Source organism: Kogia breviceps, chromosome 13, assembly GCF_026419965.1.
Source record: "Kogia breviceps isolate mKogBre1 chromosome 13, mKogBre1 haplotype 1, whole genome shotgun sequence".
Classification (NCBI taxonomy): Eukaryota; Metazoa; Chordata; class Mammalia; order Artiodactyla; family Physeteridae; genus Kogia; species Kogia breviceps.
In genome coordinates, this window is record NC_081322.1 from 73333171 (window position 1) to 73360538 (window position 27368).

At 39.4% G+C, this 27368-nt stretch overlaps 1 protein-coding gene across 1 annotated transcript; it reads left to right on the plus strand.

Annotated features, from left to right (window-relative positions):
• The first annotated feature begins 6845 nt into the window (after nt 1-6845).
• On the plus strand, nt 6846-26892 carry RAB32 (RAB32, member RAS oncogene family). The gene is made up of 3 exons (XM_059083334.2): nt 6846-7399; nt 21969-22246; nt 26378-26892. Exons 1-3 carry the CDS (start codon nt 7150-7152, stop codon nt 26522-26524), a joined length of 675 nt encoding a protein of 224 aa, XP_058939317.1. The 5' UTR covers nt 6846-7149; the 3' UTR covers nt 26525-26892.
• Nucleotides 26893-27368: the final 476 nt, after the last annotated feature.

The window sequence follows — 27368 nt, forward strand, 5'->3', positions numbered from 1 at the left end:
CTTTTGAAGATTTCTCCATGTATTCATTTCTTTTATCTCTTGTGAGTTATCCTGCTATATAAATATATGAATCATAGCTTACTTATTTATTCCTTTTGTTGTTTCTATTTTTTCCATATTACAGTCAATGATGCATTGTACATGACTTCTTGTGAACATTTATAAAAGGTCGAGTTTTGTTTTGTTTCCTGTTTTTGTTTTTAGCATAGGTATCGGATTATTAGGTGTGATGGTTAATTTTATGAGTCAACTTGCCTAGGCTACAGTACACAGATATTCGTCAAACATATCTGGATGCTGCTTTGAAGGTATTTTTTAGATGAGATAAGCATTTAAATCAGTAGACTTTGAGTAAAGCAGATTACCCTCCATAATGTAGTTTGGTTGGCCTCATTTAAACAGTTAAAAGCCTTAAGAAAAAGACTGACCTCTCCTGAGGAAGAGGGAATTCCATCAGCAGACTGCCTTTAGACTTAAGCTGCAATGTCAACTCTTCCCTAGGTCTCCATCCTGCCAGCCTTCCTTACACATTTTGGACTTGCCAACCTCTATAAACGCGAAGTAAGGCAATTTCTTAAAATGAAAGAATCCCTCTCTCTCTTTATATTTATAGTGCATATGAGCCATAATTGCTCCACATCTTTGCCAACAATTGGTATTGTAAAATTGTAATTTTAGTCAATCTAGAAAGTGTGAAAAGATTTTACATTGATTTATGGTTTAAATTATCATTTCCCTGGTGACTAATGAGGCTGGTCATATTTGCGTATGTTTGTTGGCTATTTGAATCCTCTTTTGTGAAATATCTTTTCAAGTCTTTTTCTCTCTTTCTTCTGTTTTGTCATATGTGTTTTCATAATAAGTTTTATAAACTATATGTTTCAAAATTGAGCTTTTTAAAATTTTATAGCACATATATTTCCCTATTCTGTTAACTTACCTTGCACTCTCCTATTGGCTTTTATTTCTTTTAATAAATTTAGTTATTTATTTTTATTTTTGGCTGCGTTGGGTCTTTGTTGCTGCACGCGGGCTTTTCTCTAGTTGCAGCAAGCAGGAGCTGCTCTTTGTTGTGGTGCGTGGGCTTCTCATTGAGTGGCTTCTCTTGTTGCAGAGCACGAGCTCTAGGCGTGAAGCCTTCAGTAGTTGTGGCACTCGGGGTCAGTAGTTGTGGCTCGCGGGCTCTAGAGCACAGGCTCAGCAGTTGTGGCCCACGGGCTTAGTTGCTCTGCGGCATGGGAGATCTTCCCAGACCAGGGCTCGAACCCTTGTCCCCTGCATTGGCAGGCAGATTCTTAACCACTGTGCCACCAGGGAAGCCCTCCTGTTGGCTTTTTTAAGGAAAATTTTTTAAGTTTTATGTAGTTTTAGCATATTTTCCTTTGTCATGACAGTTTTTGTGACTGCTTTAAAAATCCTAACTTATTCTAAAATCATAAAGATATTTTCCTATGTCATGTTCTATAACAGTGCTGTCTGAAATAGAACTTCCATATGATCCAGCAATCCCACTTCTGGGTATATTTCCAAAGGAAATGAAAACAGGATATCACAGAGATACCTGCATTCCCGTATTTAGTGCAGTGTTATTCACAATAGCCACAATGTGAAAACAACCTAAGTGTCCATCAGTGGATGAATGGATAAAGAAGATGTGGCATATATATACAACAGAATATTATCCAGCCATGAGAAAGAAGGAAATCCTATCATTTGTGACAACATGGATGGACATTGAGGGCATTATGCTAAGTTAAATGAGTCAGAGACAGAGAAAGACTGCATGGTGTTGCCTGTATGTGGAATCTAAAAAGGCCAGACTCACAAAAACAGAATATAATGATGCTTGCCAGGGGCTGAGGGTGGAGGAAATGGGGAGATGTTGAGATGGACAAGTTCTGGGGATCTAATGTACAGCATGTTGACTATAATTAACAATACTGTATTATATATTTGAAAGTTGCTGAGAGAGTATGTTCAGATGTTCTCACTACAAAAAAGAAATGGGAATTAAGGGATGTGATGGAGGTGTTAGTTAAGGCAATGGTGGTAATCATTATGCAGTGTATATAAGGGTATCAAATCAGCTCAGTATACACCTTAAACTTACACAATGTTATATGTCAATTTTATCTCAATAAAGCTGGGAGAAAATAAAGAAATTTCTGCAATGATAGAAAAGTTCTTTATGTGTGTTAACCAATACAGTAGCCACTAGACCACATGTGGCTATTAAGCACTTAAAATGTAGCTGGTGAGACTAAGGAAATACTTTAATTTTTTATTTAATTTTAATTAATTTAAATTGAAATTTACATGTGGCCAGTGGCTGCCATACTGGATAGAAATCATTCAGTTATGTTCTCAGACTATAATAGGATTAAACTAGAAATCAGTAACAGAAAAGTAGTTGGGAAATCCCAAAATATTTAGAAATTAATATACTTCTAAATAATACATGGGTCAAAGAAGAAATATCAAGATACATTTTAAAATATTTTGAACTAAATAAAAGAAAACACAATTTATCAAACTGTAGGATACAGTGAAAGCGGTGCTTAGAGGTAAATGTACAGGATTAAATTCATGTTTGAAGAGAACTGTAGGCTGCAGTGAAAGCAGTGCTTAGAGATAAATGTACAGGATTAAATTCATATGTTTGACTAGAAGGAAGATCTAAAACCTAATCTACCTTAGCAAACTAGATACAGTAAATTAAGCCTAAAGCTAGAAGAAAAATAATAAAAACTAGAGCAGAAATCAATGAAATTAAAAATAGGAAGTCAATAGAGAACAATGAATAAAACCAAAAGCTAGTTCCTTGGGGAAAAAAATCAGTAAAATCCATACATCTATCCTCACTAACCAAGGAAAAAATAAACAAATGACTGATACAATAAATGAAAGAGGAATCATTGCTATAGAACCCATGAAAAGAAAAATAAAGGAATACTATGAACAATTCTATTGCCACAGATTTGATCATTTAGGTGAAATGTTCCTTAAAAGACCCAAACTAGCAAAAGTCACGTAAGGTGAATTAGATAACCTGACTATCCACGTTATCTATTAGGGAAATGAATAAATAATTAATAAACTTCCAAAAGGTAAAGCACTAGATCCATAGTTTCACGGGTAAATTCTACTAAATATTTAAGGAAGAAATAATACCAAGTCTCCACAATCTCTTACACGAAATAGAAGCAGAGGGATAGTTTCTACCCCATTCTATAAGTCCAGAATTATCCTAATATCAATTCCTGATAAACTGATATAAATATTTGAACAGATAAATAAATGCGAGAAAAGACAAACCTACCATGCAGAAGGATTCCAGATAATTTCCGTAGTGATTCTGCCCTCAGGGAGGTGGAGCACACCTCCCCACTCCTTAAGTGTCGCTTATTCACAGCAATTTCACTCCAAAGAGAACAATATGGAAAGAAAGGTGAGGGGTTGGGAGCAAGCCTTTGCAGGGAAGAAATCTGAAAAACATTACCTCAGCCAAACGATCAAGATTCACATCTACAGTGATAAGTCATGATAGAATGTACCCTTGACTTATGAGGGTGGCACTGGACCTTTGTGGTCTTCCTATCCCCAAAACACATAGCTCAAAATTTAGTCATGAAGAACACATCAAACAGCCAATTAAGGCACATTCTACAAAATACAGCTGACACTTAACATCAGTGGGGGTGGGCCGCCCACCCTCCTCACAGTGGAAAGTCCAAGTATAACTTATGGTCAGCCTTCTGCATCCACCATTCCAATTAACTGCAAATCATGTAGTGCTGCAGTATTTACCACTGAAAAAAAATCTGCATATAAGTGGACCTGCACAGTTCAAACCCCTGTTGTTCGAAGGTCAACTGTACCTAGCCAGTACTCCTCAAAACAGTTAAGGCCATCAGAAACACGGAAAGTCTAAGAAGCTGTCACAGCCAAAAGGAGCCTAAGGAGACATGTTCACTAAATGTAATGCGGTATCCTGAATGAGATCCTGGAACAGAAAAAGGGCATTAAGTCAAAACGAAGGGTATCTGAATAAAATATAGACTTTAGTTAATTGTATCAATATCAGTTCATTAATTGTGACAAAAGTACTATAATAATGTAAGATATTAGCAACAGGGGAAAGCGGGTGAGGTACATAGGAACTCTCTGTACTATCTTTGAACTTTTCTATAAATCTAATACTATCCTGAAATGAAAAGTTTATTTTAAAAAACTGCTCATTAAATGACATTTTCCGATTTTTCTCATAAAATTTATAACTATCTGAAATTATTTTATCTACTTAATTGCTCTTTAATTACCTATCTTGTTTCCAGTATAGTATAAGGCCCTTGAGAGGAAGAGTCTTCTCTATTCTGCTCATATCACTGTACTTGGAGTATCTAGAACATTTCCTGGCACCATCAGAAGCTTTTTAATAAATAAATGAATGTGTAAATCTACCAGGGAAATTGAGAGTGAAAGAGCAGGTAATCCCTTGATCGGGCACTTGAATGAAGAGGAGGAGTTTAGTTGGGAGAGCCTGGGGTGGGGTAAAGGGTTGGAATATATTCCAGATGGAGAGTATAGTATGCACAGCATGTGAATAAATGTGAGAGGGTATCACAGGGTGACTTTCTAAATGGGCCATCCCTATAGGCAGTAAATGGAAATGTTTGTTTAAAACAGTTTTATTTATTCAGTCACAAGTCTCAGATTACTTGTATTATTTTCCCTTCATTTTATGTATGAAAAAAACTTGTTTCCCCACGAAAATAGCTCAGGATCCTGAGACTTATTCATTCTACCCACCCAGCTCTCAACTTTTTCCAGTTTAGGGCTGCACAAGCAGACGCTGTTCTGCTTACTTACATTACTCGGCATTATTAAATCAGTAGTTCTTTAAGTCAAGTGTGTATGCCATGCTCACCTAGGTTTTTTGTTTTTTTGTTTTTGTTTTTTGTTGTTGTTGTTTCTGGGCTCTCCTTTTGATAAAAGATTAAAAGAGAATGTCTGGGTAGGTTAGATAGCTAGTTCCCCAGGTGTCTTAGTCAGCTCTGGCTGATATAACAAAGTACCATCAACTGAGCGGCTTAAACAACAATTTATTTCTCACAGTTCTGAAATTGGAGAAGTCCAAGATCAAGCAGCCAGCTTCAGTGTCTGGTGAGACCCACTTCCTGGCTCATAGGCCACTGTCTTCTTGCTGTGTCCTCTTTTCCAAGGGCACTAATCTCATTCATGAGAGCTCTACCTTCATGACCTCTGAAAGGCCCACTTCTTAATCCCATCATATTGGGGGCTGGGATTTAAACATTCAAATTTGGGGGACAGAAACATTCAGTCCATAACATCAAGTGAGTCAGATACAAAGTAAATGTGGGAACTACTGAATTCTAATCTAAACCCTTACTGATCAAAGTGTGGTCCACTCACAGCATTCACATCACCTGGGAATTTATCTGAAATTCTAAATCTCAGGCTCCATGCCCCATACACTTAATCTGCACTTTTACAAGATCCTAGATGATCCATATGAACTTTTAAGTTTGAGAAGTAAGTACTGATCCAAACCACTGTGCACCTAAACCTGCAGCATTAGCATCACCTAGGAACTTGTTTGAAATGCAAATTATCTGGCTCCACCCCAGATCTACTGAATCAGAACCTCTGTGGATATGGGCCTACCGTGCAGTCTGTTGTAACAAACCCTTAACACTCAAGTTTGAGAACCACCAGATCCAAGACATTATCCTTCCTTTAGCTGGGACAATTTCTAATTTGAAATCATTTACCACATGTGATTTTTAGCACCCCAATTCTATTTTTAACGCCAGTGGAAACCTAAGAGGGTTAAAGAAAAAAAAATAAAAGCCATAAAAATTTATGGTAATACGTATGTATGGAACAATATGCTGCACTTCTGGCAGTAATTGGAAGATTTCCTCTTTCTCCAAGCTGGAGATGTACTGGATGGGCTCTAGCTGAGTGAGCATAAAAGCCAGAAGGTATTTGGCCATAAAACGTCCTTACAGACATATCCACGATTTTTCAGTAGCTATTCTATTGAAGGTTTTACTCCCACCTTGACTTCTAAATTTTAAAACGCCTCCACTTCTGAAAAACATTTTTCAATGATTGTAAGAGTGAGGATAGGGTGAGCAGCTGCTTTAGTTTATTTAAGGAAGCTACCAGAGGCTATCAGCTCCAGGTGTTTCTAAACCTTATGCAGGGCAGCCCTCAATTTTATAAACACGGCAGGAAACGTAAGGCTTCCTATCTTTCTTCTTTTAAATAAAAGTCCTCAATACTGTATTTCAGTCCATTCCTAGGATCTGTCTCAGAGCTTCTACCACCGGAACACTTAAAAAGGCTTTTGTGGTTTGCTGAGGAAGTAAAACAAGATCGTTTTGGAGACCCTGTGTCTTCTTCCTCAGACTCACTCCTTCGTTTATACAAAAGCGTTCTCAGTCCTTTGTCGAGTTCAGAGTCATCCGTCCACTCTTTTTACTTCTAAAGTGGGCCGCTGGAGATCAAAGACAATGATCTCCAGGTGTTAAACTCCCTCAGGCCCGAGCCAGGGAAGGAGGCTGATTCCCAGGCCCGCGCCTTCCAGGCTGGAGTCGGCCCCCCTGGATTACCACCTAACGCCCCTCGGCGCTCTGCCCCGGGGGCGTTCACCGTCGGCCTCGGAGGCCTGACCTTGAACCGCCTGGGCTCACCGCGGCTCTGGGAACGCTCGCCGTCGGCCCCGGGTTCTCGGCTCCCCCGCGGCCAGCAGGGGGCGGCCGAGTTCAGCGCCGCCCCGAGGAGGGGACGCCCGGAGAGAGGAAGTGCCCCGAGTTCTGGCCCGGCCCGCCAGGAGCGCAGGCGGCGGCGGGTAGAGGCCTCCTCACCCCGGCCTCCCTAGCCAGGCCACCCCCCAGCCCTTTCCCCGCCCCGCGCGGGCTGCGAGCGGCGGCGGGTTCCGGGTCCTGTGACCGGTCAGGCGCTGCGGCAGCGCGGCAGGGAGGGCGGCCAGCCTCGGGGAAGTTTCGACGGCCGGCGGGGTCTCCCAGGGCGCCGCGGGGAGGGCGCGGCCGGGCGGGGGCCCCGGCGCGGAACCCGAGCTTGCCGAGAGCGGCCGGCCGGCTGAGCGAGACCGGGGCGCTCATGGCGGGCGGCGGAGCCGGGGACCCGGGCCGGGGGGCGGCCGCCGCCACGGTGCCCGAGACCCGCGAGCACCTCTTCAAGGTGCTGGTCATCGGCGAACTTGGCGTGGGCAAGACCAGCATCATCAAGCGCTACGTCCACCAGCTCTTCTCCCAGCACTACCGGGCCACCATCGGGGTAGACTTCGCTCTCAAGGTCCTCAACTGGGACAGCAGGACGCTGGTGCGCCTGCAGCTGTGGGACATCGCGGGTAAGCGGGTGTCCCGAGCCGCGGACGCGCGGGGACCCCACGGCGGGCAGGAGGCGCCCGCCGGGTTTCCAGCCGTCGGGAACCAGGGGCCGTTCGGCTGCTTTCGGTCTTTCTTTTTTCTCTGTCCTCTGCCCGAACTCGCCTGCCCGTGTCAGTTTAGAAGGGGACTAAACTATTTCGAAAGATGGAAACGGATGTGGTCGCGTGGACTCCAGGGGAATCAGGGCAGTGGAACAGGCAGTAGTAGTCGAAGAATTTAGAAGTAGGACAAGGTAAATAAATGCATTAATGAATAACCCTGGTTAGATGCCTCAGCTCAGTGTGTGGAGAGCTGTCTTATTTTTAAGAGACGGAGGGGAGGCCCTGTGCTCTGGCGCTCTCACCTGACCAGAGGTGAAAAAGCCATGGGGGCTTTTCTCGAGTTTTAACTCTGAATCTTTTTTTTTTTTCAAGTTTATTTTTTTTTATTTTTAACATCTTTATTGGAGTATAATTGCTTTACAATGGTGTGTTAGTTTCTGCTGTATAACAAAGTGAATTAGCTATATATATACATATATACCCATATCTCCTCCCTCTTGCGTCTCCCACCCTCCCTATCCCACCCCTCTAGGTGGTCACAAAGCATGAGCTGATCTCCCTGTGCTATGTGGCTGCTTCCCACTAGCTATCTATTTTACAATTGGTAGTGTATATATGTCCACGCCGCTCTCTCACTTTGTCCCAGCTTACCCTTCCCCCTCCCCATATCCTCAAGTCCATTCTCTAGTAGGTCCGTGTCTTTATTCCCGTCTTACCCCCAGGTTTAACTCTGAATCTTGACAAGGAAGAGCGAAGGGAGGGGGCTGGCTCCTCTCATTTGCTTTAACGTTTCACAGGTGAGAACTGAGGTTCAGAGTGGTTGAACCACTTACCCAAAGTGACGCTCCTGGTTAGTGACTCAACCAAGACTAGAAACCAGATTCCTTTTCGGAAGGGTTTTCATCACCCACCTTGGGTCTGAGACACTTCCTTGTGAGCGAAACCCCATTCTTCATATACCGTGCTCTCATCCCCGGGGCAGGCCACCCAGGCCAAGATTGGGGAAAGTTTCTCGTGAAACCTTATGCTCCTCTTCCCTCCCTAAACCAGCACCTGGCCCCACTCCTGCCTCCGCAGCCGCAACATATTATTTCCTTGGCATTTGCTCTCAGTTGTCATTTGGGAGCGTAATATCCCTGGTTGAGGGGTACATATTCTCCTTGCTCTAATGTATGAGAACTTGAACTCTGGCTGGTGTGGTGGGTGGGATGTACACGTTGAAAAAGACGTTAACTTGGGGAACATTTAAATATGGAAGTGGTACCAAGAGTTACCCTGTGCAGCCGTGATCCATGTTAAGCTCCCTCTGCATTAGAGCATTTGGATGGGAGCATGTTCAGGGTTGGAGAGACCGTACTTCATCCTGCACTTGCATAACAGAAGCCTGTAGGTGTGGTCACCCAACTGGTAGCAGAGTCGGGGACACAGGGCTGTCTGCTGGGTAGTGCTCTTGTCACCAACAGCTTGTTACATATGAGGAGGTATGGAAGAATTATAACTTACATACTCATTTATTTAAGAACAGGCTTCTCTACTTCGGATATGAGAATAAATTGATGTATGTCACCTCAGAGAAAGGTCCGGGATAATCAGCCTTGGGCTCAGCTTTTTGTTGTTTTTGTTGGTTACAGAAAACCAAAAGTTCGTTTGAAAAGTCATCTTTTGAAGCCAGAGGCTTCTTTCGAAACACTTCCTGCTTTTTCGTAGTGCACTTATGATAGTATTGCTTCTCGACAAAGTCATGGATTCTAAAGGTTGCCTTACTATGTGATACAGTGTAGCCGTGAATTTCCATGAAGACGATTTTAAATCCCTGCCTAGGAGGATTGTTGACTTTGCCTTATTCATGTAAAATAATGTGGTTTTTAGCGATTAAGTTATGATTGGGTCCTATTGCAGGCAAATAAAAGATTTTTATGGCACAGTTGTGTTTTTAAGCTTCAAGGAAAAAAGCTTCTATTTGGAGACTTGGGAAAGCAAAAGCATGGGTAAGAGTTTTCTTCCTGGGTATCACCTCTTTTTTCATCCTTCTTGAAGAGATCTATTTTGCCAGAAAGGGGGCATAGTCAGTCTTTACCAGACTCTGGTATATAGCGGCCTAGATGGAATATCCTTGCACTTTTGCCTAAATCCAAAGCTTGAGCTTTTCCAGGAAGGAAAGCAGACCTTTAAGGTCTCCGAAAGGGATTCCATCCAGAAAATACACACCAGCAATTATCAAGATTAGAGGTAAACTTATGAGATAATTGGAAATTATTAGGCTCATCTTTTAAATAAGGTTTTCAGTGTTAATATATAAGGAAACTAAGAGCAAAAATATTGTGGCTTTAACTTAAGGTTTAGGGAGCTACATCATTAACTAGGTTTGGTTTGAATATTTGAGCTACTAGTGAATCCTAGCTCATACCATTTGAATTAAGTAGTAATGTGTAATGAAGGCAAATTGAAGGTCACTCCAAAAAGTTCCCCATGGCTAAACATATTTGCCTTATGTAGTAACAAAGTTGAATCATATTTAATTCTCAAAGGAGGGAAATAGTCCTTGATGGCAAAATAGTAGGTGGAGCTGGCCACTTGATATGACTAACTTAAGGTGTAGTGTTATTACTGTGTAGCTTTTTTGTTATTGCTTTAGAGATGGGAAAGGTGCTAAAGAAATTATGTCAAGTCTCTATACTTGAAAGCTTTGGCAAGTGTGACAGGCAGGAGTTACCCAAATGTTTTCCGTAAATGTGGCCAGGCAGTTTAAGCTAAATTCTTCAAATTGAGAACCATAGTGACTCTTGGGTACAGGCCTTACAAATCCTTATTACATCAAATGAACGTAGCTTTAAAACATAGATGTAATTTAATATAATTTTTGTGTTAGGCAATTGCTGTCTTTTACTTCATATCTGCTTTAAGACTGCTGCTCAGTACATACTGAAATATACTAAAATAGTGAAGTCTTTGATAGGATTTTAAAGAGAGTTTACCTAATGTATACTGAATTAGGATGCAGTATCTGATCTTCCTTTTAACATGTATTATAGATGAATTAGTATTTTGCCCACTACTTATTATAAGCCTATTAGCAACTGTAGAATTTTCCAGGTAGGTTGAATGGCTGGTCTAGGCTAAATCTCTCTTTTTTCTTAAGTTTGTCCATTTAGATCTAATATAATATAATTCAGTCTTCATGTATTCATCGTTTTTGTAGAGGAGGCAGAATTTTATCTCTGCCCTCCTAGAGCTTTCAGCTGGGCCTGAGAGTTCATGTAAGACAGATTAATGGCAGAAATTTATTTAATATAAGCTTTACGTGACACAGGAGCCTTTATAAGGAAAGCCTTTATAAGGAGCCTATATAAGACCCCAAAAAGTTCAACCTAGTATAAATGCTTTTATACTAGGTTGAACAAAGAGAGGCAATTGTAGAAAAATAACCAAACTCTATGGGAGGCTAAAGGGAGATAAGAGTTATTTTAATAAGATCTGTTTCTGTAGAATTCTCTCAGCTTGACTCCCCATCTCTGGTGATGAGAATGTTTCCTTCCTTCCGGTATAGGGAGGACATCTTTCACACGGGAGTTTAATCTCCCCATCTAAGGAAGAAGAAGGGGAGATTAGAGCACCCTTCGTGCACTTGCTGTTTTTCAAGTGCCTTTAGTTCAAATAATTCTTATGCCAAAGTGGCATTTTGGGGGGTGGGCTATTCTGCCACCCTCCACTTTTAAGGATCAAAATTTCTTTATAAAAATCTGAGTAATACACCTTCGGGCCAAAGAACAAATCAGGAACAATGTATTCTGAATTCATGTAAATCTTGTTTACCAAAGCATAAAATGCATGCTTGGATAGACGTTATAAATTATATAAGCCATAGTTAGATTCACTTTTATTTTTTGATTCACATCTGAAAATAGAATGTTGATCCTGTCTTTCTTGTTCTCTCTTGCATATTGCCAATTACTATATCTAGTGATCTCTTCTTGTCTTCTTTGATAACCCTCCAACTCTTCATGAGCAAGAGTCTGGAATATTATCTCTGATGCTTTCTTGAACTTCAGAGTATCTGTCAGTCAGGGAGTATTAATATTCAAGTTTTTTTTTCTAAATATGAAGAAGCAGTGCTTTGAGGAATTAGTCTCTGTTTTTGTAGTCTCTGTCTTAGTACTACAGTAACTGTCTTAGGGCTTATTGGCGGCCAGTTGCTTAATAACTCATTTAAAGGAATTAAAGAAAATCTTTATTACATCTGACCCATACAGTCTTGCCATCTTCAGCCTTATTCTGGCTCAATTTCTGTGCAGAATTACAAGCAAAGCCTACTGTCCCATTTTACATCTTCAAATCTTCCTCAGTTCGTGAGTTCTGGTACCCCTTTGGGTGCCCTAGTATGGACTGTGCTTTCACAATTGCCCAGGCAGCAGGAGTTTCAACATAACAACATATTTGTGTTATCGCACATGAAAATTCCCCTGATAATGATTTGCCTGTTTGTTGCCTTTCCTCCTTTTGAATATGTTACCATTTCATTCTTAGTTGCCTCAATTAGTCCACGGAAGCTAAAAGGTGCTCTGGTTAGAGGTAGAGACAGCCAAGTGCTGATAAGAAGTACTAAAATTTGACTTGGCTCCCAGCCATTCGCCTAATCATTCTATTGTTTGAACTGGATTACAGGCTTTCAGAGACCCCATGGTGTAAATACAGGGAGGTTTTGTTAAGTTGACCAAGAAAACACAGGTAATCCATGGCACCGTACAGAGACAGGACTCATGTCTCTGTCAAGTAGCACAGTGGATTTTTGGTTCACTGGATTCAAAACAGTAGCGTTAACTTTCCTCTAAATTTGCAAATGTTCTGGTCATCCCTATTTTAGAGCATATGACTCATATTTGAATAATTACCATCTCTTTATGTCACCAATCCAGAATTTCCAGTTCTTATACTTAATTCTGAAGCATACTGCTACCAAAGCAGACACTTATTGATTGGCTGCATCACTTTTTTCTGTACATTTTGAAAGACTGTTTCCAAACTGGACTTATCTGAAGTTAACAAAGCTCTTTTATTGGTATATGGTTGCAGAGCACACCCTAGAAAAGCAAGGTAACAATTACAGATATTTGTCTGGTCTACTCTGATCTCATGGATTGAGCCTGAATGCCATGCGTTATTCCAGGGCTGCAATGTTATTTTCAGATATATTTTAGGAGAAATTTGATCCATCATGTATATGTTATCCTGACCTTCCAACTTTCTTGAGCTTTTGATATATAAATTTTAATGATTCTTACTCCCTTTTAAACGGTACTCAAGATTTTGTTTTTATTCAAGTGTGATGAGGCCAACACATCAGGAGACAATTGCCATTGAAAGAAAGAGTTTGTTGCTCTTGGTTCCCAAGAGGAGGGACCGTGCACCGCCGTGCAGGGAAGCACCAGGGTCATTCAGGAGGCAGAAGGAGAAAGCGAAGCAAGGGCTAGAGCCTTTACGGGGGTTTTTGCAGCAAGGAAAGGACAAGGCAGTGTAGACAGGCTGAGCAAGTTTAGGATTGGATAGTTGGAGAGACTGCAGTTTGTTCTGGGCTATAGGGATGGTCCCTAGTTGTCTAGTACATGGCCATGGGGTGATTCAGGGCAGGAGGATAATGTCCTGGACTGCAGGAGCCTGGAAAAAGAAAGCGGGTAGAGGATAAGGACTCAGGATTGGTTGGTTTGCATATCGAAGACATGCTCTCAGCAAGTTGTTTGCTCTCTCTAAGAACTAGCTAACCCTAGGAGGGGCCGTCCCTCCCCCTGGTCCGCAAGGCCCCAAGATGTCAAAGCATCATAAAATATAGAAAATAAAAGACCTGATTAATACATATTTCTAAGCACTTACTGAAATAGATTGAGAGATGAGAGAAAGTACTCTAACAAAGAAGAAAACTTTGAAGGCCTTTGATTTGGAGGCCAAGAATAGCGTATCCTCAAAATAGTGAGGATTTCACATTTAATCAACACTTAAGTAATAGAGAGTGGGCTAAGTTGACAAGTTTTAAGTTGTATTATGGTTGTAGAGATCTTCTCTTGGGTGGTGAAAAAAGTGCTGAGATGTGTGGGGAGATTTCTGAAGGGTGAGACAAAAGATCAAGAAAAAGTTGCTTTAGAATTCTACTCAATTATATTTTCAAAAGAGCTTTTTGCATTCGATGCTAGAAACATGTGATTTCTTCACTCGTATTTTGAGAGAGACGAACCACATAAAAATAAATGGATAGCAGGGCTTTAGTTGAAGGCTCTCTTGTTGGTCTTTCTAATTGACAGATGATCTTACATTCTCTTCTTCCCCATTCTTTTCACTCACTTCTACCCAGATAGTTTCCTTAATCATCTTCCGTAGTGATTTTTGATTGCTTTGAAGTTAAACTAAATATATTGGGGTTTTTAGTGTGATTATATGGAACCTCCTCCATCAGACTCATCTGAGGTGCTTAAAATGCAGATTCCTTAGCATCAGCTATAAGCAGAATTGGCTTCATCTGTCCAGCATCCCCAAACATCATGGTTTAACAGGAGAGAAGTTAAATCTCTCACCTACTGAGTCTGTAGTTGAGCAGTCCACGGCCGGTGAGCGGAACCATTCGTTCTTCCTGGACCAAAGCTGACATTTCACCACTCAGCTATTCCCTGGCCATATTCTTTGTCTTTGTGGTCCAGTCAAGCGCACATGCCTTGCTGCAAGGGCAGCTAGAAAACCAGGGCTTTTTCTGTTTGTTTTTAAATTGGACACATTGCTTTCCCAAATAAAATTCTGTGAAGGGATATTGGAGAGGCAACTAGCAATCCCCCATGCTTACCAAACCAGAATTCCTAGAGGCAGGGCCTGGAAATGTGTAATTTGCCAAGCACCATGGGTAGTCTGATTTATACTAAAGTTGAGAACAGTTGTTCTGTCTTGGCTCTGCTGCATATGCTGCAAGCAGACTTACCCTCCCGCCACACTCCGCGGAACAAGTCTGCTGCTCTCCGGGCTCCGTCACACTCACCTTCCCTGACCCTTAAGTTCCCGCCTGGTTCATATCACCTGCTCCTTATCTATGTGGCTCTCAAGAGGTGATGTAAGGAGACAAGAGAAATTACAGGACAAAGGTGGTACATGTCTTGCTCTCATTTAATGCTTAAGAAAGGAAAAAGCCAATACCTCAAACTTCTAAAACGATTATGACTTTGGACACAAACCAAAAAGATATTTTGATTTTTTTTCTTCCGTTAAATTGATTGAAGTCAGGTGTTATATTTATAGTCACCACAGAAGATGTAAATAGTTGAATAAAAACAGACCGTACACTGTGACCTAAATACCACAGAAGGCTGCTCATTTCAAATTAGCCAAAAGAAAAATCCAGACTCTGAACTGGCATGTATTGGGGAATAGGTAATTTTGAAGACTACTTAGTGATACTGCTACCATCTCAAAAGGAGTTTGTTTTCCTTTTAGTTTAGGTATTTAAAAAGTTTTTCTTTATTCAGTTTTGTTACTCTTTTGCTTGACAGAAAATGATATGAGCAAAAATGGTGCTTCGTACGTGATTTAAATGGCAGCTTTGCCTCTTCCCCTATAAAGCTTATTTTTCCAAGTGGAAATATATTTCCAAATGTAAGGATAGAATCCCAGAGTTAGGAAATTTTGGTATTTGACCCTCCCACATAATAACAGTTAACATTTATTAAAAGCTGTTTTATAGTCACTGTCATTCAGTTTACTTTTCTTCTCATTTACACTTACGATAACCTGGAGAAATGAGAATGATTCTCAGTTTACAGTTGAGTAAACTGAGACTCAGGAAGATTAAGGGATTTTTCCTAAGGTCTGTACACCTGTAACTTGCAGAGTTAGGGCATGGATCCAGATATTTTTCATTCCAAAGGTTTCATTGTCCTGTTGTATTATCTCCCTCTCATCTACACATGACAAAAAGGAAAACCAGACAAATGAATGGTATTGTGTACAATCATGTGACTCCTTTTACCTTCTTCATGGTACAACACTAAAATATGAAATTCAGTACATATCAAACCCAAACTCATATGGTGCTAATTTGATGCATTAGCTTTTAGACTTGTTTTTTATCTGTGGAGAATACAGCCACTTGTTTTATGGAAAATTGCATAAGCCAGTGGGGGGAAAATGGGCAACTAGCAATACGGTCTGTTTTTAGTTACATTGTTTTATTGGTCAGTATTATGGTAGTTCTTTAATGTAAAGAAAGTGTTATTTTCTTCTAACAATACCTATAGTTTTTATATTTAACATATAATTTTATATGTTAAATATTTAAGTGTAATGCTGGGGCACGTTTATAAGGGCTTTATAAAGTAGTAGTATAATGAGTCATTAACTAGATGCCCTAAAAATAACAAAAACCTATGTGACTACAAATTGTAACCTCTTACATATAAAACCCAGGACCCATTATGACATCACATTATTACCTGTATCAAACTATAAAAATTTTTAGTGGATAATTATCCTTCTAGAACCAATGACTGGACTTAAGTTAAATTTTGACTGGGTCTTGATCAATTACCCACCACCCACACACGCTTGTTAGAAGCGCAAATTAAATTTTGACTGGGTCTTGGTCAATTACCCGCCACCCACACAAGCTTTTTAGCAGCCCTTCATCTCTGAAATGCACACTGAATTTTAAGGATTTGTTTTTAAAGGACTTTATATGCACTGACTAGAAGCTACATTTTCTCCCAATCACCTTGAGCAAGAATATGTAGCTCAGTAATTCTTAGTGGGTGGGAGAAGATAAGCATTTATACTTGAACAGCTAAGCACTAATTGTCCTATTGCTCAGATTTATTTTTCATTGTGTAATTTATAGTTTGAGTTTCAAGTAACATTACAAGACATTTAGATTATTTATCAAATCGGGGCATGAACATAAAATATTGAGACAAACGTTTAACAAAAATAAAACCAGTGATTAAAATCATAAGAGAAAGCATCTCTGGCATGTGTTTCTGATAGCAGTTCAAAATGCAGTACTTTCCTTTTCAAATCAGAGAGGAAATACTTCCCTTTTGAAAATTTGCATGCGCTATAAAGAGATAAGGCACACTGTTTTGTGGGGTTTTTTTCCTTGATTGGAATCTGTATTCCTGGAAGTGTATTATCCTGGAAGTGTATTAAATTATCTCAACTCCTTTTCAAAGCCGTTAGTGTTGGATACTCCAAATATTAGATAAGCATTTTAATCCCTTTGCCTGCATATGTACCTTACAGGTCATCCATTTCAGTATGTGCAAAGTCGTGCATTTTTAAATGTCTGCGAGCCTAGATGACTAGCACTGTGCTCTTTTTTTCCCTTTCTCATTGCCAAGATATCTAGCTATAATCAGGGTTCCTTCTAGAGAAGGAAGTAACACATCTTTTTAAAGGATAACGCATTTCAGAGCCATTTGGAATATTCAGGCAATGTGTCCACAGCAGTATGGATGAAAAGCCCTGTCCCTAGAATCAGCATAGCTAATGCAGTCAGCAGTGGGGCACTTCCTTATCTGCTGTGGTAACGCACTAGGGGACATAGAGCAAGGCTGTAACTTTTGTAGCAGGGCTGTGCTGTCCTTAAGGAAGGTCACTCCCAGGCTCATCGTACCTTGGATCTATTTGGAAACACAGGGCCACGTGGTGCAATATATACTCCAGAAAATACGTGGCTAACAGATCAGACAGTAGTACATTTGATAACAAGTCAACCTACGAAATTTGAGTACTGTCATCTCCCTGGGATTTTATTTTCTCATCTATAAAATAAGAGAGGTTGGACTAGCTGATCTGGAGTGTCATCTTCCAGTTACAATATTGTCCATTACAGTGTTTTGTCAGGAAAGCATAAAGTGGTCCCTCCCCTTCCTGTAAGAGAAGATTACAGCTCTGGTCACAGAAGGTGGTGTTGCTTAGCATTCTCCCCACCCTGTCTGAACTACTTCTACAGACCTAGTAAGAGGGAGGTCTTCCAGGTTCTGCTGAGTTTCCATATTGCTATACGCTTTAACACTATACACACACGCCATGAAACAAAACACGTGCAACTGTCTTTACATTTAATAACTCTAGACTTTCCCTTCTACCCAGTCCGCTCCCATCACAGGGCACAATCCAGGAGCATTCAGCATGGCAGAAATCTCCTGCTTTTGTATATGTATTTGTGGAAAGCAGAATCCTAGAATAATAAAGATTTCTCAGGCTAAACTTAAAATGGTTGATTGGCTGCCCCCCTCAGAGTATTTTTTATTTTCTCTTCTAAAATTAAAAAAAAAAAAATCTAAGAGTCTATGGAATTCTAATGCAATTCTAGTTTGGATGTGAAAGTCTTTCCCATTAGTTTGATCCTTAGCCCTTCTTTGAACCTAGAAAGGGCTGACTTCTGATGTGCTGTGAAAGGGGAAGTAGGAGAATTCGTGTTTCTCCTGGGCATGACTCAGGGCTACTGGCAAACTGCCTCGAGCAGTTAACATGGCTTTGACTAGGCTGGCCACCCCCATGGGCGTGCAGCCTGAAAGTCACAGCATGGAGATAAAGTTTATGAAGATACTATATTTTCACCATGAGTTAGCATTTGAATGGCATTTCTTGATAATGTATCTTTCAAAAAGACTCCTAAGATCAGCTCACTTCAATGAATAACATCCCCTTGTTTGATACAATAATATGCTCTTTGTATCCCTGATTATACCTAACACATCATGGTATCATTTCGTCTATTTCCTCAAATAGACTGTGAGATCCTTAAGATCATAGTCACTGTTTCGTTATTTTCATCAGTGTCTAGCACAGTGCCTGGTACACAGGAGGAACGTAATACATATTTTTTAGTTGAGATCAGATCTAGAGAGAAGAGATAAAAAGATATTTGGGAGTTGTACCAGCTAAGATAGACTGGTTATGTTGGGGAGGTCAACAACATTAAAATGATCATATCTCGTGCTTTTTACTTGTCCACAAGGGGGAACAGAGGTGGGAGGGATGGTGAGGAACGTGAGGATGATTTTTCACTGGAGCCACTTGAAGACCCAGGCTGACAGAGGCCCTACCATCTGATACTATCATCTCAAAATTGGGGTTCAGCCTTGCTGCTTCAGGACAAGTGATTCTGCTGGGGAGCAACACTTCTGTTCACATTTCATCGGCCAGGACTAGTCCACGGACACAACTGATTTAGTGGGGGCAGAACAGTGTGCTCCTCCATGTGTTTAGAAGTGGAGGAGGATGGAATATTCCTGAACATTAGTTTTGTTTTCCACTGGAATCCTTTGTTTTAGACAATAATAAAGGAATAGCTAAAATTACCCAAAGATACAGGATGCAACTCATACTCTAGTAGCAAAGTTTACTTTACTTCCCAGTTTAACAACTGAAAGAGCTTAGCAAATCTGTGCATTTAAACCTTTAAAACAGCACAGTTAAATCTAGGTTTCACCTTGGTAGGTTTTTGGAGAAAAACCTTTAATTTTATGTTAAGATTATTATTTTAAATGAATTCATCTTATCTTCTCCACTCCCTAATTAAACTTCATATGTTTTAGAAACTTTTGTTTTTTACTTGTTTTTACCAGTTCAAGAATATCTCTGAAGCATTAATGGATTACTTTTGAATTTTAAAAAAGAGATTATGAACTCAGTAGAATAGGAAATATATTTTATTATTCTTTTGGAAAATAAGCTAAATGCATGGACTTGGCCTTGTGATGCTGGGTCATTTACATTTGATCCCCATTGCTGTCTAGATTTGGTAATTGCAGAATCTTTTAGAAAATCATTTTAGCATTAAATTTATAATATAGAAACCTAAAACATCAGAAGTGAGAGCTGGGTGGGACTTTGATGACCCCTAAAGAACTCTAAAGACAGTTGGCTGATTTAGGCCGAGAAAGTTATTTCCTGGGGTAACTTGACTGTTGGGTGCTTGCTCTTTGATTCTCTAGTACAGTTGTGCTTTCCTCAAGTTCATTTTCCTCTACAAGCTGTTTTCACCACTACAAGGTACAACACATAACTAGCTAATAGTTAAAGGCTTTGCCGTGTGTAATCAGCACCATTTACAAAAGGATACTCAGGGTTTCATCGTGCACTACATTTATTGAGCACTTAATGATAATGTTTAGCTAATAGTTATTCAGTGTTTACTATGACCTGGCTTTTTACACTCTTTGAACTTGCAGTATAACCTACATGCAGAGACCTTAAATGTATACTTTCATGAATTTTTATATACCACTTCCATTTCAAGGTACAGACTGTTCCTAACCCCCTAGAACAGAAATCATTAAATTTTTTCTGTAAACTTCCTGATAGCAATTATTCTAGGTTTTGTGAGCCATTTACTTGCTGTTGCAACTATGCAGCTCTGCCGTTATAGAGTAAAAACAGGCATATAACACATGAACGGATGAGGATGGCTATTCTCTAGAATTTTATTTAGCTGGGTTTGGCCATGAGCTATAGTTTGCCAAACTCAGCCCTAAAGAAATCCCAGGCAGGCATTTTACATTTAACCCTTCCAAAGACCATATGAGGTAGGTATTGTTTATTATGACTTTATTGTTGTGTAGTTAACATACAATACACTGTACAATTTCATAAGTTTTGACATATGTATACCCTTTTGAAACATCACTATAATCCAGATTGCAAATATTTTCATCACCTGAAAGCTATTTGCTCTAGCTCCTTTGTAATCCATCCTCCTGCCTTGCCCAAGGCAATCATTGATCTGCTTTCTCTTACTGTATCACTATAGTTTCTGATTTTTTAGAATTTGATATAAAGGGACTCATATTATTTCCTATTCTCTCCTTCGTCTGGCTTTTTTGACTCAGCATAATTATTTTGAGATTCATCCTTGTTGTTACTTGTATCCATAGTTCCTTTCCTTTCTATTGTTGAGTTGTATTCCATTGTATGGATATACCATAGTCTATTCATTAGTATGTAAATAGACATTTGGGTTGCTTCCAGTTTGGGGCTATTAAAAATAAAGCTGCTATGAGCATTCATGAACATGCCTTTTTATAGACACGTGTTTTCATTTTGTTTGCAAATCCCTAGGAATGGAATGGGTTTGTTGTATGGTAGGTATATGTTTACATTTTTAAGAAAGTATCAAATTGTTTCCCAACATGGTTGTACTATTTTAAAATATTATTCTTACCAGCAGTATATGAGAGCTCCAGTTGTTCCACATCTTCACCAACACTTGGCATAGTCAGACTTTTTAATTATAGCCATTGTTGTGGGTATAAAGGATCAGCTCATTGTGATTTAAATTTGCATTTCCCCAATGGTTAATAATTCTGAGCATCATTTCTTATGCTTATTTATCATCATATAAATTCTTTGGTAAACTGTTCCAATCTTTTGCTTACTTTATTAAATTTTTTTAATCTTACTTTGGAGTTCTGAGAGCTCTTTGTATTGTGAGTACAAATTTTTTTAATCAGATATAGGATCTGTATTTTTTTTTCTCCCAGTTTGTGCCTTTATTTTTCATTTGCTTAACAGTGTAATTGGCACTGTTTTGATTCGTCACATATGGTGATGTTAGCAAGCACACTCTCTGCTGCTGAGACTGTCAGGGAGCTTAGAATCCTGGCTCTGAAACCTAAGGAAATGGATATTCTAAGTCACAAGGTCCTCCTCAAAAATGCCTTGCCACATACATTTCTGATTTTCTTATGCTTTAAAAAGAAAGTTAATATGAATACAGACTTGAATATGCTTTAGCATGGTTGGTAAAAAGAAATATTTGAAGGGATTTATAGATGATTCTATGAACAAAACAAAAGCCACTAGAGCTTAATAGCTTTTTATAACATCTGGATTTCTGTACGTTGACTAGTTTGGCACCCCACCCTCTATTCTAAATTAAAGGAGAAAACCATAAAATAGTGGGTTTGCATATCTGCCTTCTTAGAGGAGAGCAGTCTTGCATTTTGAATCGAAAGTGGGTTTGGCTGGAGATGTGAAGGAAAGAGGAGTTTAGAACATGAGTTCCTTTATCTCATGTTCAGTCCTAATCTTTTTAACTAGCATTTTACCCACCACACTTATCTCCTTCCTGCAAGTCTTATTTTCTTCTATTCTTGTCTCTTCCCTCCACTCCCAACTTTCTTTTTTCCTTTAGTACCTCTCTTCTCTTAGACCAAGAAGAGTGGAGGGGGAAATAATGGACTCTGTAGCTTTACGAACTGTCATCTCGGTGTTTATGGAGAATGTGGGGTACACACACAGAACATAAAACTGGGGAACTGTGTACTCGGACCACATGATCAGCCGCTTCTGCCTTGTGGTTCGTGGTTCTGTGTGTATGTCCTCAGTCCTACCAGTTTACGGTGCTATGGAATGACAGATATGTGTTTATAGCATTATTCTTAGGGTCAAAAAGATTATAACTAAATATCGCCTCTTTCCGAAGTATAAGTTTTTAATCTCTTATTATACTTATTTCTAGGTCAGGAACGGTTTGGCAACATGACCCGAGTATATTACAAAGAAGCTGTTGGTGCTTTCGTTGTCTTTGATATATCGAGAGGTTCCACGTTTGAAGCCGTTTTAAAATGGAAAAATGATCTGGATAGTAAAGTCCATCTTCCAAATGGCAACCCTATTCCTGCTGTCCTCTTAGCTAACAAATGTGACCAGAAAAAAGACAGTGGCCAGAATACTCCCCAGATGGACCAGTTTTGCAAAGAACATGGCTTCACCGGATGGTTTGAAACCTCTGCAAAGGTGAGGTCTGCTGTGCGTTTGTTATCAGCTCTGCTGTTTATTCGTAAATCTGACCTGTAACTTTGAAGTATTTAGATGGATTTACCTGAGTGGTTTTTGGAAACCTAGTAAAAGGTGAAGCGTAGCATGGATATGTTATGGCTTCTTTCACTCAGCAGCAGGAATGCTTTCAGAATTGGCTAGTGGAGAGGTGAATAGAAGGGCAGATTTTACATTAAAATAAAAATGACTATTATTAGAGCAAAGAACAAATGACATCTTCTATGAGTTTGAGTCCTTAAATGAAGTACTTTTCATGTACATGGAATTTGTGGGGCACGAGGTATATTGTCAAGCACAACTATTTTTGATTTTTATGGAAGGCTTAATACAACTTAGATACATAGTTGTCCCTAGTGAAGATGTAAGTCATGTACAGGACTAACAGACATTGAAAAGGTCAGAGAGAAGATGTATTCAGATGACATTTGAAGAGTTTTAGATCAAATGTGTAGGAAAATGTGAACAGGAGGAAATTATCAACATTTGTGACATACTTCTTGATGAATAGGAGAGTGAGAATTTTTTCTTTCAGCCATTATGGGAAGCCGGATAAAATGTTTTTCGAAGAAAAACAAAAACACATTGGCTGTTGAAAATCTTAACAGTCTAAATATACACGAAAGCAAAGGTGACAATACCAAGCACAAAATATATTGTGCTGGAGGGGCTTTATGTGCATTGGAAGTTTCACTTTAGAGGTCCAGTAACAATCAGACATGAGAGGATGATGAATTATTAGCAATATTCTGTGATGGCAAACTCAAAACCATGAATTTGATATAATCTTAACACAGTTCCAGCTTTTAGTATGCCTTCTGTGAATTTCTTGTATATATCAAAAAAAAAAAAAAAAAAGCATTGTTTCTCCAAATGACCTACATACTTACTACCAGGTTACTTTTAGCTTTACCAGAAACCCATCCTAAAAGTGGAAGATTATTTGCTTCCACTGATGATCAGAAAAATGAAAGCAAAGCTATGGGAGACTACACAAAAAAGTGCTCTGAAAATATTGTGATGGTGGGGTCGTTGGGAAAAAATAGTGTCTGCTGAAGACAGAAGTGTTTACTCCTAAGCTAAAGGCTATTTGTTTAAACGAATATATTCTAGTATCTTAAAATTTAGTTTCATAACTAAAAAGTAGTAGTGGAAGAGAGATGAAGACCAGAGTTGCTGCATGAGCACTTAGCCAAACAGGAAGGAAGAGATTGCAGAAGGCAAGGCTTTTTATAGAGGCACTTGTTTTGGAAGCCATGCCCTCTGTCTGCTCTCTGCATCTGTGGGGATTTGCTTTACTTCCCAGCTTTGTTAGAAAAGAATTAGTGGTATGTGTAAGTGTTTATTAGAGCATGAGATTTGGTGGAGAAGATGAAGATATTACAGGTAAAATTTCCTCTTCTGGTTTTATTTCAATTAATCATTCAGGTAATCAATATAAATTTCTCCCCAGAGTCTAGAAGGAAGATTCATAAACAATACTATCATGTGGCCTGTCCCCTGAGACTGTATAAGTCATCAGCTTCATGATATCTATGGACAGGGTTACATGTAGAGGCGAAAAGAAAAACATTCATATGTTCTGTGCCTTCCTACGAATATATTAGAAACATCTTCTGCAAAATTTCCTTAGTGGTAAACCAGGAGTATTTCAAGAGAGTAACAGTAATATAAAATTTTTGTTAAAAATTTTAGTCAAGGCTTAAAGTACTGCCCAAGTGTCACTAATACCTATGCTTCTGAGCTGGCCAGCAGCTAACTTCAAATCTGATTTCTGCTAGAATACCAGTGATCTGAATTCTGATACAAACACAGCCAAAAGGCAAGTTTGAATTCATGAACTTCATCTTTTCACCTTTATGGAAAATAATGGATTTCCAATATGAGAATGTATGACTAATTACACTACAATGTGGGACTTTCTGTTCCTAATCAATAACAATTAAATGCAGTAAGAGAACATTATAATTATTTGGTATAATGGGGATGGTGGGGACTGTGGAACATTGGGCATTTAAAGATCAGCACTTTAATTAAAGTTAATGCTTATCTTGGGAGTGGAGGTTAAAAAAAAAAAAAAAAGCTTGTGTTGGTGCTGGAAAAGATACCTGAATAAATAGCAGAGGTCTTGCAGAGTTCTCACTGTCTGAGAAAGGTATAACAAATAAGGGAGAAGGCTAGAATGAACCTCGCGGAATTGGACTGGAATTGGAAAAGTCAATATATATGTATATATATACACACACACACATATATAAATTCTGTATTAATGTGTATATGTGTGTGCATATACACACATGCACATATATGTACACATACTTATATGTGTAAACAGATAAACATAGAAGCAGATACCAATATGTGCATATTTACTAGGTGTGTCTGCTGAAGAGGATTAGAAGCAATGACAGCACAGAACCAATGAGCTTTGCAAGTCCTTAGAATTTGGTTTTTAAATACTGTTATCCAGTAAAAAGAACTGAGTCTCCCTGGAGAAATGACTGATTTCAGGACCAGTAGGACAAGGAAAGTAAAGATGTGCCTGAGATATTTTGTGGTGCCGGAAGCTAAGGAAACGCTCACCAAGTGACGGAGATGCGTCAAAAAGACACAGGAGCCTGCTTATAGGAGCTCCAAAACCTAAGACGATTTGAGCAACAAAATAAATAATTATTGTAATGGACTTAATACATAGAATAAAATAATAATCCATGATATGAATAAACAAATGAATAAATGGGAGAGAAGAGAAAGCTCTTCCTAACAGTAGAATTCCAAGTCATAAATGGAGAAGGAATGATGGAAATAGAAAGTCACCATTAAACACAACAGTAATACTTGTTCTAGGGAAAAGTTAATTGATGCCAAAATGAGTAGGGAAAGGTATGGTGAAAAACAGGATATTTACATATTTGTACTAACTGAGTACAAAGTGAAAAATAGTAACTTTTCAGTGGAGAAGCCTGGCAGACATGACTTCAAGCAAGTATGCCTCCTCATACACTGAGGCATACATACATCATGTATGTCTTATTCCTGCCAACAATGCGTGACTTGAATTTAATGTTAAGGAAACATCAGACAGATCCAAACTGAGGGATAGTCTCTGGCCAGTACTCTCCGAGAGTGTCAAGGGCATGAAAGGCAAGGAGACTGAGGACCTGTTCCAGATTCAAGGAAACCAAGGGGGACAGATCGCAAAATACAGCTGCTCACCTGCATCAGAAACAGGACAGTGAGACAGTTGATGAAATTCGAACAAGGTTCATAGAGTAATGCTGGCACAGTACTGTCATCTGATTTCCTGATTTTGATAGTTATACTCTGGTTGCCTAAGATGTTAATGTCTGAGGAATATGGGTGAAGAATATATAGGAATTTTTACTACTTTTACAATGTTTCTGTAACTCTGAAATGATTTTAAAATGAAGGGTTAAATACTTTTAAAAAGAAGCACAGTTTTTGCTATCTGTTACATATCATATATTTAATGACAGCTTATGAATCAAGTCACACAAATGTTGTGATAGCTGGTGATTCCTTAGAGCACCCTTAACGGGCATCAAGCCCACAACATTGTTTCAGCTCAGTTTATACGCGTCAACTAAAAGTCGTAATTTGTACTCAGCGATGGGGAAGAGACATGTTGCATTTATCATATTTTCAGGTGGTTTGAGCCCTTCAGCATTTTTTTTTCCACAGTGTATCCTGCTTACTTGAAGTAGATGTTCAAGGGCAGATTTTTGTTTTTGTTTTTATCTCTGTGCTTTCACTTATGTGGCTGGCAGCCTAGAGCAGGATGAAGACCCATTTCCAACGGAGATAGTTCATTGACCCTCAGTGGCAAAAGTTTAAAACATTAAAAAACAGAACATCAGAAAGAGTGATCCTTTGTAAAAAGAAGAATGTCTCAGTCACATTACTCAGTAGCATTGAACTCTTAGCAAACACTTTCGTATTGGAGCAGGAGATGGAGCTGGCGCACTTACAATGCCCCCTCTGGCAGACTTTCCTGGTTCCTGGTAATACTCTAATGCTTTCCTCTAAGAATACTGATCCTGAGAATTGATCCTGGTTGTTTCTGCACTACAGGATAACATAAACATAGATGAAGCATCCCGGTTCCTAGTGGAGAACATTCTTGCCAACGACCAAAGCTTCCCTAATGAAGAAAACGACGGCAGAATTAAACTGGATGAGGAGACCGTGAAAAAACAGAACAGATCCCAGTGTTGCTGACTCAGCGTCTGCTCCTCTCCTGCGGATGCAGCCTGATTCGGTTGGAAGCAAATTCCTGAGACTGGATCACGGATGGTGGATATGCTGCTCTGTGAATCTTCAGGGCTGTGCCTTAAAATAACAGGGATGGCACCCCTGGGAGCCTGTGACGAAAGGGGACACTGGTGAAGCAGTCCCGCCAGGGGCTCTTCCCCTTCACCTGTGAACACTTAGGCTTCTGTTGTTGCCATCATATTCAGGATAATGTTTATATCCATTTTTAACATCTTTTAAAATGACAATTCTTCAGGATTTGTTAAGGCTTGGAAGTTGTGGCTTTCAGTGTGAACCCTGGGCTGGTAATAAACTTTCCCTGCAGCCTCACTGTAGTTTTATGAGTCTGTATTTTTGTCTCCCATATCCTATCCTCAAGTTCAAGGGAGGCTTTTAGACCCTTTTAGCCACAGAAAGCTGGAAGTTTCTGTTGAGCAATTTATTTTTCTAGTCAAAACTTTGGTACTTCATGTAAAATTGTTATCCTTAAATATTGTAATTTAACTAGTCGTGGCTAGCGTGACATGTGGTTATTCCCCTTAAATACATTAAAATCCCCTTCCTAATGACTCAGGAAGCACTCACACCACACTGGTACTCTGATCTGGTTGGTACCAATTGGAAACAATATAAATGAACATCTCTTCTTTTCTCTCCCTAGTCCGTTCTCTCCTTTCTTCTTCCTGTGTGTTTGTTTATAACTAAGAGCCTGATAGATATTACTGTTGCAGTTGTAACTAGTCTTTTCAAATCTGTAATAGTAATGGTTAAGGAAAGAATTTATTTCAAAACATACAATTAAATCGAGATT